The sequence below is a fragment of the Orycteropus afer genome, unplaced genomic scaffold, assembly GCF_000298275.1.
Source record: "Orycteropus afer afer isolate SDZICR_OR568_19922 unplaced genomic scaffold, OryAfe1.0 scaffold00183, whole genome shotgun sequence".
Classification (NCBI taxonomy): Eukaryota; Metazoa; Chordata; class Mammalia; order Tubulidentata; family Orycteropodidae; genus Orycteropus; species Orycteropus afer.
Genome location: NW_006921770.1, coordinates 6,297,133 through 6,313,538, shown reverse-complemented (window position 1 = coordinate 6,313,538; position 16,406 = coordinate 6,297,133). Strand labels below are relative to the sequence as shown.

The 16,406-nt window shown below is 42.9% G+C and overlaps 1 protein-coding gene across 1 annotated transcript in view; it reads right to left on the bottom strand.

Annotated features, from left to right (window-relative positions):
* Positions 1–16,406, bottom strand: part of FGGY (FGGY carbohydrate kinase domain containing) — a 694,306-nt gene that overhangs the window by 114,645 nt on the left and 563,255 nt on the right. The window contains 2 exon segments of the mRNA XM_007947412.2: positions 3,182–3,276; positions 12,001–12,121. Coding sequence (XP_007945603.1) covers positions 3,182–3,276; positions 12,001–12,121 — 216 coding nt within the window.

The window sequence follows — 16,406 nt, the reverse complement described above, 5'->3', positions numbered from 1 at the left end:
GTGTCCTTTTCGAAGCAGTTTTCCGGGCCTGTCTTTCAAGGATCCTCTGTGTGGGTTAGAACTGGGTTAGAACTGCCTTAACTAAAGGGTTAGGACACTTTAGTTAGTAGTTTATCATTTAACTATTTTCACCACCCAGGAACTCCCACCAGATTATATTATCTCCTAAGAAGAATCATAAAAGACACATACTTCCTTGGGTTGAGCAGCGTAAGTTTGTCTTTAAGATGCTATAAGCTTTGATTCTACTCAATCCACCAATTCCAGTATCTGACCTATCAAATCTTAGGTTCTATTCCAGAAGATAATTGAAAATCTCATGTAGCAATGATGTCAGTGTGGAATTAAGCTCAGTTTCCGTTTAGGGGAAGATGTGAATGGAATCCTCTTGGAGGTAGAAACTTGATTTTGTAAGAAATGAATGAAGTGCCATAAATCATGATATGATTGTCATATTACTGTCTGCTACACCGAAGACTATCTCCTGATTTGTGACTGATGGAATTTCTTTTCAGAAAATAAATCTTTGGACATTTAAGATGCCAAAAAATATTTTTAGAGTAAAAAAGAAATCAAACAAATTAGAAAAATAGTGAGACTCAGCATAGAATACGGCCCAGAGACTTTCCTTTCAGTTCTGGTTCTGCCTCTTACTATGTAGCCTCAGGCAAATGACTTAAAACATCTTTGAACTCTGGTTGTCTAGTATATAATATGAAGATAAAAATATCTATTCCACAGGGAGATTGTCAAGACTAAATGAGGTAATTAAATGAGGCAGGGCCTCAGTAAGCATCCTTGTTGTTTTATTTTAGCTGTTAAAATTTATCCCAGGAAGGGCCAGGCATCTAGTGAAAGCATTGTTTCATGTTGAGACATTAAAGAATAATTGATAAGTCATTGACATTTCAAAAATAAACATCTCCATGTGATATTTCCAAGAGAGTACTAGAATATTCAGAAAAGAGAATTCATCTGTATCATCTATGTGTAAAACTTTAGTTAAACTCTGTAAGCATGCATGAATAGATTAAATTCCTTGGAAGAGATATTTCACAGGCATCAATTCCAGAGGGTTAGGCAGTTTGGTGTGGTGCACAAAGTGCAAATTTTGGAATCAGATTTTTTCATTTGTCCATTTAGAACAGTTTTTTAATCTTTCTGAATCTCTGTTGCCCAATGTCTATTGCCCATGCAAGGTTGTTGTAAGTATCAGTAAGATTATATGGAAAGCACTTAGCACAGTGCCTGGTTCACACCAAACCAAACTCCTTAGCGTCAAGTCAACTCTGACTCATGGTGACCCCATGTGTTCCAGAATAGAACTGCTCCATAGGGTTTCTTGGCTGTAATCATTACAGAGGCAGATCACCAAGCCTTTCTCTCTGTGGTGCAGTGCTTAAGGCATTTGGCTGCTAACCAGAAGGCTGGTGGTTCAAACCCACCAGCCACTTCTCAGAAGGAAGATTAGTCAATTCTACTTCTGTAGCAATGCTGCCTTGGAAATCAAGGAGGGGTCACTATGAGTCGGATATGACTTGATAGCAGTGGTTTTTTTTTTTTTTTTTTTTTTCCTGAGTTTAGTACACTTCCTTCCAAATGTCCACATGGACTTCCCTCACACTCCTTTACAACTTTCTCAAATGTCACCATTCCACTTAGCCTTCCTGATCATCCAATTGAAAATGGCAACATACCCCAATACTCCTGGTGCCACTGGGTAGGTTCTAACTGCCTACCTTTAGTAATTGAATGTAAACCATTTGCACTCCCCAGTGACCTCTCCTGGCACATAACCTAAAATCCATTGCCATTGGGTCGATTCTGACTCATAGCAACCCTATAGGACAGAGTAGAAATGTCCCATAGGGTTTCCAAAGCTGTTAATCTTTACGGAAGCAGTGTGCCTCATCTTTTCTCCCACAGAGTGGCTGCTGAGTTTGAACCACCAACCTTTTGGTTACCAGCCCAATGCTTTAGCCACAGTTCTGCCAGAGTTCCTTCCCTGGTACATAACACAGTCACAATAAATAACTCTAATACCAGGGCCCGTGGTGGAAAACCTGGTGTCTAGTCCTAACCTTGAGGCCGTGGGCAAGTCATTTAACCTCTCTTAATCTCTGTTGAACAAACATCTCTTGAGCTCTCAGTCAAGATTTATAAGCCAGACTTCCTGGTCCTGGCAGTCATTAGCTATTTCAACCCAGACGAAGGTTAACTTCTTTGTGCCTCAAGTTCCTCAATTATGAAATGGCGACAATAGAACTGTTGCTGGGCCTAAATGTGTCCCCAGTCCACAGAAAGAACTCATTATGTATTATCAATTTTTATTAGAGATAAATAAATGGAGGCATGGAGCAGTGTGGTAGGCCACAGAGCTAGTAAGTAGTCAAGCTAGGATTTGAACCCAGGCTGTCTGACTCCAGAGCCTATGTTATGCTACTTCTCTTCTTTTCCTTAAACCTGTTATTAATAATATTATTTTTCACTCACAACTACTCCACAAAATTCCATGTATGAAATGTCTTTTGAAATTGGTGGTCAGAAAAGCTTTATCTCCCCAACACACATACACAAAAAACCAGTATATTTTTTCTTTCTGAAAATAAGAATTATGCAATTTATCATGTGTTCCTTTTTGTCTTGGCTGCCAGGAAGTTCAGAGCCAGATTATATGCTCAATCACAGCGACCAAATTATTTCCTTCTTCCTTCATCTTTGTTCCTTTTTTTTTTTTTTTTTTAGGGGAAGGAAAAAAAAAAACCTCACATTTTAATTTGTGTCTCTTGTTGATAGAGGCCTCAAAGGTGAAATGGCAGGGTTGAAATAAGCAAATACAAATCTGAAATGTATGCAAAAATCTTTAAGTTTGTGCCCTATCTCTTTCACTTGCTAAAAGAAAAATGATCAAGGGGAAATTTGAAAGAAATAATTAGCTATTTTTAAAGAAGGGGGAAAAAAACAGCAGAAAATCAGAACCACCAACACCAACAGAGGCCAAGTCAAATGAAAATGGTAATAAATATTTCTGGGACTAGAAGCATTTGTGCTTTCCCTGGCTGGAACCTATCATTTCTTAATTACATCCTGTGTGTGTTTTGCAAGATGTAAGCTGCTGTCAAGAGGAAGGACAGACTCAGAGAGCGGAGGGGCCCCGGCCCGCCCCTTGGTCCTCACATACCTGTACAGAAGCGAAATCCCCCGAGGCACAAGCACCCAGAATAGCAGCGCCTACCAGAACAGACTCCACCTCTTGTGACAGGACCACGGGCATGCCTGTGCAAGACAAGGCCACACCTCAGTTAGGAAGCAGAGCCAGGCGCGGCGTGGGGAGCAAGCAAGCAGTCCCAGCAGCAAAAATACCTGACGTCAAAGTGGCAGCAGGCACCCCCTCCCACCCCTGCAGCTTCCTAGTCCTTGGGATTACCTGGTTCTAAAGGATTTCACTGTTTAGGAGCTCCGATAGCATAGTGCCTAAGGCACTTGACTGCTAACCAGAAGGCTGGCGGTTCAAACCCACCAGCCACTTCCCGGAAGGAAGATAGGGCAGTCTACTTCCGTAGTGATACTGCCTCGGAAACCCAAGGAGGGGTCCCTATGAGTTTGGTCCGACTCCACAGCACATAACAACAACAACATGCCTGCTGGCACAGTAATCAAAAGCCCCGTGGGAGCCAACACCATATATATCAACTCATGAAACGTCCTTGCCAGGTTTTCCAGGCTTCTGTTAGTGGCTACTTGGCATTTGGTTCAAGTTCAGTTCAGCAAACATTTATTGAGTGCTTTGCTGTGCCTGGAGAATACAGAGATGAATCAGACTCTGTCCTCTTCTATAGGTCTTGAAAGGGAGATGGATGAGAAAGAGGTAAAGGCGGTGCAAAGGGTTGGTTCTCTAAGATGAACTAAGAACAGGAATGTAGTAAGAAAGGGTGTGATTAACCCCTTCAGTAGTTTCCCATCTGGGTCCAAGTACAAGCCAAAGCCCTTACAATGGCTGACAAGGCCCTATAAGATCTGACCTTACTTTCCCCATCCCGACTTCTCTTCTCCTAGCCACAATTTCCTGAGCTTCTTGCTATTCCTTGACTATGTTTCAGGGCCCTTGCCCTTGCTACTTCCTCTATCTGGCACACCTCCTCCCAGTATGGTAGCTCCCTTGCCCTCCTTCAAGTCTTTGCTCAAATGTCACCTTTACACTGAGCCTTCCTGACCTGCAGCTGAAAATGACAACTTGCCCCCAATACTCCTTGTGCCCCTTCTGTTTCCTCCATACCACCTAATATTCTATTATACTTAGTTATCCTGTATATTGTCTCTCCAGCTAGGACATAAGCTCCATGAAAGGTAGGGATTTTGTTTTGTCCATTGCTGTATCTCTGACATTTAGGGCATACCTGGGACATGGTAAGTGCTTATATAAAGTGTCTGATGAAAGAATAAATTTCTGGAGTAGGGATGGAGGTGGTCATCCCCACTGTGATACAGTAGAGATGAGGTTTAAGAAGGGGTCAGCAGGCAGGGAGGAGCAGACCACATGAAAATTCAGGGGCCGAGGGATCAGGATGAACAGAAGTAATTCAGGACATAGTCTTTATATAAGAAGTCCTGCTGGCGCCATGGTTAAGTGCTTACCTGCTAATCAAAAGGTTGGCACCAGCAGCTCCATAGGAGAAAAGACCTGACACTCTGCTCCCATGAACATCACAGCCTAGGAAACCCTGTGAGGCAGTTCTATTCACATGGGGTTGCTCTGAGTCAGAATGGACTTGGATGGCACATGACAACATCTTTATATATGGAGTCCCTGCATGGGGCAAATGGTTAAGTGCTCAGCTACTGGCCAAAGTGTCAGCAATTCAAATTCACCCAGAGGAGGCTCAAGAGACAAGCCTGGTCAACTGCTTCTAAAAGGTCACAGCCCTGAAAACCCCATGGACCAGTTCTACTCTGTACACATGGGGTTGCCACGTGTGAGAATCAACTTGACGGCAATGAACGACAAGTATTTATATCTGTATCTATTGTTGTTAGCTGCCATCGAGCTGGCCCCTAACTCACAGTGACTCCATGCTCATTGGAACAAAACTCTGCCTAGTCCTGCTCTGTGCCCATGATTGGCTGCAGATCAGACTACTGTTATCCATAGGATTTTCATTGGTTGATTTTTGGAAGTAGATTACCACGCCTTTTTTTCCTGGTACATCTTAGTCTGGAAGCTCTGCTGAAATCTGTTCAGTGTCATGGCAGCATAGAAGCCTCTACTGACAGATGGCAACTGGATGAAATGTATGCATGCATGTATACATATATCAAACTGTGGTTGTTAAGTTTGTGTGTCATCTTGGCTGGTCCTGGTTGAGTGGCTGGGCAGCTGGATATAGTATTCCCCATGATGAGACTGGTAATCAACTCCATGGTGGACTCTACCACAAGCAGCTGAGTGGCTGCCTTACGATATTGTCTGCTTCTGTATATGAGGAGAAGCCTTGGGGATAGTCTCTAACTTATGGCACACTTGAACCCTACAAGTAGCCATATCATTGTTCAGCAGCCTGCCATGCTCAGCCAACCTGGGGACTTTTAATGGAGTTGAATTAATGGCCTGTCATGTAGTTTGGTAACATCGAGACTGTGCCTTTTTACTTGTCAACCTTGGGCTTGTCAGCCTCAGCACCCTCTTCAGTGAGCCGAGAGCAGGAGGCAAAGCTGAAGCCCAAGGTCGAGGGGCTTCACCCAGCCCCTAGAGCCTGGCACTTTGAACTTGGACTTAAAGCCTCCAAATTGTAAGAAAATAAACTCCTGTTTCTTCAAGCCATTCACATTTGTGGTATATTCCTGTCAGAGTGGTACTAGGTAACCAAAACACAAACCAAGAGCAAAGTTCACAGTGACCCTATGTTGTTGTTGTTGTTATGTGCCGTCGAGTCGGCCCCGACTCATAGCGACCCCTCCTTGGGTTTCCGAGGCAGTATCACTACGGAAGTAGGATTGCCCAACCTTCCTTCCGAGGAGTATAGGGTAAAACTACCCTGAAAGTTTTTTTTTTTTTTTTTTTTTTTAACACAGACTGCTGCATCTTCCTCCTCTGCAAGACTTAAGGGTTTGAAACACTGACTTTTTAGTTAGCAGCCACGCTCTTAACCACTGCAGGGCTATACTAGGGCTCCTTATATAGATAGACAGATAGACACACACACACACACACACATATAGACAGATGGTATGTTTCACAGATAATGTGCATATGCATATAATGTACATAGAAGACTAATGTGCGAGGGAGGTGTACAGTGCAACAAATATATAATGCATGCATTATTTGCATAAAAATATAGTACAGACACACACACTTACATATACATATGTACATACATGTATATACATGTTTCCTAATCAGGAGTGGAAACCTGTAAGATTTTCCTCTGTTCAAGATGTAAAAATTATTTTTCCAAATATTTGATGTTTCTTCTTGTCTTTTCTGGGCAGACTTTCCTGAGGTACCCTCCTCTGCACTCTCACTATCTCCTACCCTCTCCTTCTACTCCAGGGCTTGGTCAGCTGCCCCAGCCACCCTAGACAAAGAGGATAGAGAACAGAAATTCCACATAAGCCCCAGAGGATGTAAGGACACCAGCCCCCATACTGCAGAGCCTGTGCTGGAGACTTTGCAGATAGGAGGCTGCAGGTATCAGGTGGGGTAGGTTCTCTGAGAAAAGCTCTGACTTGGGTTTGTTTCCTGGGTCCACTAGCTCTGTAACCTTCTACAAGTTACTTAAACTCTTTTAGCCTCAGTTTCCTCATCTGTAAAATGGAGATGTTGATAATAAGACTTACCCCACCGGTTTGTTGTGAGGATAAATGAGAGAATGCATGTACAGTGCTTAGCACATTTCCTGGCTTATGTAAGCCTGCAAGATGGCAGCTGCTACTATTAGAATTAATACTGATGGTGAGTGAAACCTCTCAACAAGCATTTCTGGCAAGAAAGTGGATTGGTTGTTTGGAGGATGTGGGAAGGGCCAGGGCAGACCACAGTGGTGAGCTGTGGGAGAGTACCACATGGCCTTTGCAGAATCCCAGGGATTATGCAGAAGCTGGTGTGACTACGACCACTGGCTCCTACATGGACACTAAGGCTTCCCTGTGGACCTGAAGCCTATTAGAAGACAGCACCTCCAAATGCCATTTACTTCCCAGGTCCTCTCATCCCTGTTGACAACTTTATGAGTTCTAAGCCAGGGAGTGGCTACTGACAGGCCCCTCCCCTCAGGAACCAGAGTCCCAGGGGAACTTGGTGAATCCCCCATTAGCTCTCAAGTTGTACCCCAAAGTTTTCTGAAGCCAGATTTGAATTCTGGCTTCTTCACTGACTTAACTATGTGATCTTGGGCAAGTTACCTACCTTCTCTGTGCCTTGACTCTTTGCAAAATGTAGTTAGAATTCTACCTACTACATAGGATTGTTATGAGGATTCAAAGTGCTAATACAAGTAAGGCAATTATATCAATTAATATAAGCACTTAGCTCAGAGAAAGCCCTAAATTAGCATTCTAAAAAAACCAAACTCACTGCCATTGAGTGCTTTCTGACTCATAGTGACCCCCATTGGGTGTCAAAGGCTGTGTACCTTTATAGAAGCAGACTTCCCAATCTTTTTTTCTGCAGAGTGGCTGGTGGGTTTGAACCACCAACCTTCTGCTTAGCAGCCAAATGCCTTAACCACTACTTCATCATAGCTCCTTAAATTAGCATTAACTGTTATTACTTTTGAAGTTTACCTTATCTCTTAAGTCTTTCCTTACCTTTGTCACCCTCAGTGGAACTAACCCACTGCTAAAGGTTTGCCGTTACCTTCTCAAGTTCACTCCCTGTCTCTGTCCTGCTCTTGGCCCTGGGAGATTGACCAAAGTGGACTATATCCAAAGCCGCTTTGCCCTTGGGCTGTGCCCTTGACCAAGCTCCTTTCAGGCAGCCCTATTCATATACCACCCTTAGTCTCAGGCTGTGTTACTGCTCTCTGCCTTCACCCTTGCAGACCTAACCGAACAAAACAAAGTCACTGCCGTCGAGTTGATTAGACTCTGTGACCCCTCCCTGGGTTTCTGAGGCAGTATCTCTACAAAAGTAGACTGCCCAATCTTCCTTCTGAGGAGTGACCAGTGGGTTTGAACCACCAGCCTTCTGGTTAGCAGTCAAATGCTTAGGCGTTATGCCATCCTGGGTACTTCCTGGTCACCTGTACACCCTGCCAACCAGGTTGAGTCAGTTCTGACTCATGGTGACCCCATGTGCTTCAGAGTAGAACTGTGCTCTATGGAGTTTTAATGGCTGATTTTCAGAAGTGGATCTCCAGGCCTTTGCTCTGAGGAACCTCTGGGTGGACTTGAACTCTCAACCTTTAGATTAGCTGCTGAATGCATTAATTGTTTGCACTGCCTGGGGACTCCACCTCTGTAAATGGACCCTTTATTCAATTTTTTTTCTAGTTAACCCAGTTTGAGTGTACCATCTGCTCCCTGCCTGGCCCTGACTGACACTGACCCCTTCCTCCTCTGGGTCCTCACTGTATTCTCTCCAGACATTCACACTGAGAGCACTTTTTTTTGTATGTTTTGTAATGAACTCTTGGAAGAACATTATTGTTCTTCTTTGCATCCCTATGCCAAGCTCAGGGTTGGGCCCACTGGTATACTCAGAGATTGTTTTTGAGTGAATAAATAAATGAACAAATGATTAAAATAATGAATAAGATATGAAGAAGGAAACCCCCACTATAATTGCCAGCATTTAAAAAAAAAAATTAGAAAAAGGAACATTTAGTCCCAAATCAGTGGGGAAACCTGCTTGTGTACAATTACGTGGTGCACACCAAGATTTTCTTGAAACCACAATAAAGAAGGTACACAGAGGCTTTTCTCCCTCACACTGAGGACGTTTCTTAAGTTGGCAAAGCCCCACTCGCCCTGCTCACACAGAGCAAGCTGTTCCCAAAATGGCAAAGATTCACTTACAACATATTAAACTGCCATTTTCTCTTACACATTTCCTCCTGTTTGGCCTGAGGCTGCCTGAAAGGAAGAAGTGAACTAACATTTACTGAACACCTCCAGTGAGACAAGCACAGAGCCTGGTGCTCATAAACTTGTGAGCATTTATTCCTCAGCTCAATGCATATGAAGGAGATGATGTTGTTTCCATTTTAGGCATTTTAATTCTCTGAGACTCAGAGAATTAAAGCAACTCATCCAGTGTCACAGAGCTGGTCTTCGGCTCTTTCCACTACCTTACACGATCTCCACAGGTCCTCCAAATTCCATTGTGTGTTTCACACATATTTCTAAGAATCATGAACCTGATCTATGGTCCCCTTTAAGTCTTTCTTTGTAAGAAAATTAGAGAATCGACAATCTTTAAAGCCACCAACGGCATTACTTGCTGCTGTGTACATGCTTTTTACGGGGACAAATGCAAATATGTTCTCTCTGAGTGCTGAGTGAAGGAGAGGAAGAGGAGGGCTTTGCCTGGAATGTGAACTATTTTATCTGATTCATTATTGAATTCAGCAGAACCCAAAGCATTTAAAGGCAGATGCACTTTGTCATTGCTTGTCAGTCACAGGCTTCCAAAGGAAGAGGAATTCCAGGCCTAAGAAAAGGTCCCTTTGTCCAGAACTGTAACTGGTCCATCATTAGAGACAAAGGGTCCAGTTTCAATTGGAATCCAAATAACGATTAACAGCCTTTTCATTCAAAGGCTGGGCAGTGAACAGTTTCCAAAGCAGAACTTTATGTGAAGCCGCTGCACACCCGGCCTCCTCCCCTTGCTTCTGAGTCAGCTCAGGGGTGGTTAGGCCTGGACGATGACCAGATTTCACAAAGGAGGCCAGAGACACAGTGCCCAGTCAGTGCCCTGGGTCACTCACAGCCGCCCTGCTCCTGAAGTCCCTGTTTCCTACCCCCTTGGGTAAGATGCTCCCCAAGGCTGATTTTCCTCTTCCCTCCTGCATTCAGGTAGCAAGTCTTTTTGGCTATTGTTGTTGTTAGGGATCATCAAGTTGATTTTTGACTCAGGGACCCCATGTGACAGAGTAGATCTGCCCCATAGTGTTTCCTAGGCTGTAAATCTTCATGGAAGCAGATTACCAGGTCTTTCTCCTACAGAGTGACTGAGTGGGTTTGCACCAGGAACCTTTCAGTTAGTAGCCAAGAGCTTACCAGTTGTACCTGGAGAGCCCCTATTTAAAGCCTGGGAATTGGAAAGTCACAGATTAAATGTTTAGTCTCAATTTGACCTGCATCAGCCAACTGGATTTGAGATAAAATGTAGCTCTCTCTCTCTCTCTCTCTCTCTCTTTCTCTCTCTCTCTATATATATATATATGTTTTTTTTTTTCTCTTCATGAAAATTGTAAGGTGATCTTGGCTCCTGTTTAAATCCATTTCCTTTCTCTGTCTCAGAAAGGCACACTTCCATAGGCATTGGATGCCTCAGGAAAGAAAGGTCATCATCAAATGGTTATAAACTTGGCAGAAAAGTCAGGAAACCTGGGCCAACAGCATAGTGTAGAGGAAAGACCTGCGATGTTGGGCCTGGACATCTCTGGGTCTCAATACTGGTCCTGCCCTTACTGGCTGTTTGACTTCACTTCCCTGATCCTCATTTTCCCTGTCTGTAAAATAGGGACACCAGTTTTATCTTTTGGTGGTGTATGAAGATTAAATGCACATAAAGTGAGTCACATTGGCACACAGGGAGAGCTTGGTTAATATAGTAATTTCTATGCCTAACATTCTAAGATATTTATCTTTATTCTATATTGTCGTCTGCCATGTGCCTCAGTCTACCTATCTCTAAGATGGGGATCATTAACTTATTTAGTTTCATCTACTTATGCAGTGGTAAACTATGTCCATCATGTTTGGTAAAGCACCCATCTGCAGGAAGTGGCCAAGAAGAGGAGAAGCAAACACAAAGGGAGGGGCAGAGAGTTTGACCCACCCAGCTGTCAGAAGCAAGAAGCCCAGGGGATGGGAGATAGCAAGGGATTGTGATGAATGGAGGCCAAAGTAAGGCAGCTCATATCAGGGTAGTGTTGGGGCTAGTGACCAGGCCCAAGGCCCACCCTCCTTGTACCACCCTGGTGCCTGGGCATTCTGGATGTGTCCTGAGAAGGAATAACAGTCCTCAGGAGACACAGGGGCAGAAAGAAACAAGAGGGGTGAAAACACTTGGTTCAGTGGGTAAGAGGTCCAGGCCAACTCCCGTGATACCAGCAAGCCTCCTGCCACTGGAGCCTCTTCCTCAGGGTTTAGGAGGCTCCACTGAGGATCCTGTCTCTTGTTGTCTGTCCATATGATGAAGAGTTCAGTGATTACTCCGGATTCTTTCCATTTGTACCATGAGCCCAATTCTGATGAGCTGAGAAGGAATCACAGGATCTTGGGGCATGAGGGCTCAAATTCCCAGTTTGCAGGCAGATCCACAGCAGCTGGGCTCGGCATTCTTTCTTCAAGAAGGCTCCAATATCACTTCTTCCCGACCACTTGTCCTGCATTTTCATAGGTCCAAGACTGAGTGAGGTGCCCACCATGTCTCCATAATCCCTATGCTTGGCTCACTCAGAGCTCCTGCCACATGACATTTCATATGCCTGTTTGCTGTTTGTCTCTCTCGATAGATTGTGAGCTTGGGGACAGCAGCCATGCATGGGTCAGAAGAGGTACTCAAAAGTGTTGAGTAAATGTTTGAATTGGGTTCTAGTCCCTGTCAACCTCTCCCATCTTATTTCTCACTTGCACTCAACAGTTGGATATACTTTTCCCATCATGACTACAAAAACTTCATAGGTATCTTAGGGAAAACAAAACAAAACAAAAACCTTTTAAACATATAAATCCAAAATAATTTGGCACACACCATGTAGATGCTATTCCCAACACTGCCCGGAGCTTAGCCATATCCATTTGCTGCCATTCTCTCTTCCTCCCCAGACTTACCAGTAATGTCTGCATGCATTTGCACAAAAAGAGGATTCTTGCTCAGGCCCCCACACAGGAAAAGAGTACTGATAGAGTGCCCTGCTGCCTCCATGGCCTCTATAATGTGACGGGTTCCAAACTTAAAGGGAAAAGCACAAGAAGGCATCATTAGTATGGTAACAATAGTAAATGATATTGAACATGTGCTAAGTGTTTACCTACTGTCAGACACTGCACTAAAAGCTTTACATACACTATCTCAGAAAGCTGAGACTGAGAGAGATTGTGTTACCTAGCATCACATAGTGCACTAAGTTACAGGGTGGGAATTCCAACTTGGGCTTGCTTGACTGCAAGTCCTTTTAATTACTGTACCATTTGCTTCTATCATTAGCAATACAGCCTTGACAAAAACAATTGGCAGTGTTAATAGAATTAATAATAACAATGTTCATTCAAACAAATATTTGATGAGTGTCTATGGTGGCCTAGGCCCTCCATTCGGTAGTTGAAAGAGATTGATTTGCATGGTTTTCTGGCATTAAGTGATTCAATCTTCCTTTACTGATGTGGAACTATTCCTTGGAAAAGGCACTAAGAAATCCAGCAGCAGGAACATGCAAAGATGACTCTACTTGTGTAAAGAAGCTGTGACACAAGGTTTCAGGCTGCAAAGGGCTAGAATTACCTTTGTTATCACCTGAACCTAGGTGGCAGTTCTCTATTAATGAGGCTTACGGAGCCAGAATCCATTTCCAGTCAGTCTATAATGACCTGACATGATGGAAAATCACATGATCCGGTTGGCTCAGGCCTTCCTTATATTTTCATTTCCATTCTTATGCCTTATTATCTTCCTAAAATGCATTATTTTCATACTTGCCTTGCTAAGTATACTAAACTCAGTAAAAACTTTTGATGCTTCAATTATGGAAGAACAGAAGGACAGTGTTTGCACAGGGAGATATCTAGGAGGGAAGGGGTAGGGATGCATAGGAAAGAAGGATACAGGGAAGAGGTTAAGTACAGGAAGGAAGTGGGAAGAGAGCTGTTACACTGTGGGGAGCTGTAGTCAATGTCATGAAACAAAATGTGTATGAACTACTGTATAGAAAATGAATGTTCTCTGTAAACTTTAACCCAAATCACAATTAAAAAAAAAAAAAAAACAACAAACCCTTTGATGTTTGAGAATAGGGCACTTGTTTAGGTTATCAAGGGGAATTTTACCATTTAGTTCTTCAGATTTATCTAGGCTATTTAAATAGCTAAAAACAATAACTTTTTTAGCAGTTCAAAAATCATAATTAATTTGATATAAAGATTATAAACAAAAAGATGAACTATGATATAGACATAAGAAGGCAGCTGCATGGAGATGTTTGAGAACGTGTCCCCAGAGAGAAACAGGAAGTTTTTTCCCCTAGGAATGTGGATTTTTGAAGGGTAGATAGCCCTTGAAATATTTAGAAGTTGAGCAATTCTGGGGTGCAGGTGGGAAGGCTGTGACAAAATCCTGGTTGTGGACATGGATGTGAGCTGCTGAAAGAGAGAGAGAAGGTTGGTGGAGACAAGGAGGTCAAAGATCTGAGAGGCCAAAATATCTCCACAGATTTTGTGGTCGCCAAGAAGGCAGGGCTTAGACTAGAAAGAGGATGTATGCAATATCAAAAGTTATTAGTCAAAGTGTGACAATGCAGTTGGGAAGCTGATACTCATGGGTACAGAGAAGGCAGAAGTTTAGCTTGAGGGCCTGAAGGATCAGAGGCTTTATCAAGATAAAGTATGACTGTTTGGGAGGAATCTGGATGTTTACCTGACCCAGGTCCTGAGGGAGTGGGATGTAAGGGAATGGAAGATGACTGCAGGGCTTTCTGCCTTACATCTGGGGTGTTTCAGGGAATGGTCAGAGGGTGATCTGTGGACCATAGGACATGAAATTCTGATGGCCGTGGAGTAAATGATGAGTGACTCATTCAGGAGCAAAAGGCACAGCAGTTCCAGACCAGAGGTTTTTAGGGTTCACTGAGCTATGTGTGAATCTGGTAAGAATATGAATTAGGTGAAATTTGGGCCTCCAAAGATAATCCACAGATGTAATGTGTTTAAAAAATTAAAACATGTTGTAGTGTATAAATCCAGATGCTGCTTATTGAATATGTCTGATTAGCTCCAGATGTTCTTTCATGAGTTTTTGGGGTCATGAACCCCCTTGAGAATAGGATAAAACCTTTTGACCACCCTAGAAAAAACAATTCAAATTAAAAAATGTATTATGAATAATTCCAGGAGGTCTACAATGCCCTTAAGTCCACCATGGATCATGTGGTGTCACCGATTCCAGGTAACCTTAGTCTACTCAAAGGCATGAGTCTGTAATAGCTAAGAACATAGGTTTTGAGTTTAGGGGGGGAAAAAAAAAAGTCTAAGATGGCATTCTGCCATTTCACTTATTTCTTGTGTCAGTCTCAAACCTAGCCTCTCTAAGACTCAATTCTCATTTTTTAAAATAGGAATAAAAAACAAAACACCAAACTCACTGCTCTCAAGTTGGATCTAACTCATAGCAACCCCTCCTTGGGTTTCCAACGTGGTATTCCTATGGAAGTAGATTGCCCAACTTCCTTCTGAGGAGTGGCTGGTAGTTTGAACCTCCAGCCTTCTAGTTAGCAGACAAATGCCTTAGGCACTACGCCACAATAATATCAAATTCACTCACTTGAAAAATGATATGGATTATCAGAAATGTTAACATGAGGGAAAAAAAAAAAATCCAGTCTTAGGGTAACACCTAGCACTCTCTGTGATGGAACCTGATCATTCACAGGGGATTGGGTGAAGAGCCACTGATTCCCTGATTCAAAATTCTTTGCCTGTCTGAGGAGTCACCTTCTTCACCATCTTTTCTTTGGCTCATTCTTTCTTTGTGTGGGTGCCTGAGAGCAAACTCTACTCTCTATTGGAACAGTAACTTGAAAAACCCTCACAGTGGGTTTATAGTAGCATCTACATCTACAAAGCACAATGCATTCTGCACCTTCTGTTTCTCTGGAAACAAAGCCTCAAGTAGGGCAAGATTGCCATAACATCCTGTCCTCTGAGTGACATCATATTGCCATTATTTTATATTTGTGAGTGAATTTTGTAGAGGGTTACACCGGCTAAGATTTATATACCTTGTAAGAAATTATTTGTGACTTTCCATTTGGGCAGTAAAAAAGCAAAGTGCATCATCCCATCAGATAGTGTTTAATTACTAAGTTGAATGCCTTAGCCAATTGAATATAATTGATGTTGATTTAGATAGCACAGGTAGAACTGGTAGCCCAGTGCTCAGCCTGTGGAAGGTGCTTGCAAATAAAAGTTACTCTGCGTATTAGCTATATGCTAGGCATCCTCCAAAGTCCCTAGGGGACACCAACTGTTAACACCCTTGGCTGCTAATCCAAGTTAGAGGTTCAAGTCCACTCAGAGGCACCTTAGAAGAAAGCCCTGGAGATCTACTTCCCAAAACATCAGTCATCAAAATCTCTATGGAGCATGGTTCTATTCTGACACACATGGGGCTGCCAAGAGTTGGAACTGACTCAATGACAATTGGTACTGGGTGGTACCCTGCTCCTTATTTGAATGTCATCTTTAATCTTGTGACAAATTTGAGAACTGTATATTGTTAGCCCCATTTTAGAGTTGGGAACTGAGATCCAGAGGAGTTACATAACTTGCCTTAGACAATACAGTCTTTGTGTGTGTGTGTGTGTGCCTGTGTTGTGTGTGTGTTGGGGAGGGGTGTCATCAGCCTCTCAATTTGCATGGAAATGCCATCCATGTAAAATGGATATTCTGATATTTCTAAGACCAAGGACGTGGGCTCATGTGAGGAGCAGGCCAGAGACAAGGAAAAGGAAAGAAGTAATCTGAATAAGAGGCAGTCCCTTGAGAGGGGCTGTGACAGCCATCGCTAGCCCATGCTGCATTGTGGACTGGAATTTCCCACTCAGGCAGGCAGTTAGTTACAGGGCATTCCCTTTCGGTGTCCCAGACTCCAGTCTGTGAACTGCTCCTCCCTCCTTAAATGCACCACCAAAGGGCTTTGTGCGAAAATGATTTTGTGCTCACCTTTCTGGAAAAAATGTTTTCACAGAGAATTTAAATTAAAATTAGGCCATTCCACTGGGAATATACAGAACAAAATGCAAATGGAGAGACTTCAAATGCAAATAGTACTCTCTAAGGAGTCTTTTCTGAAAAGGAAACTATAGATGAACAGGCTATGGATAAAACTGAGTGTTTGGCAGGTCTTTCAATTAAGCATGATTAAGAGAGAATTTTACTTCATGGAGGGTTTTGCATAGTTTCAAGTTAACTTCATTAGGATCTCTCTTTCACTTCATTCCATTCCTACAAAATGCCAACCATAGATA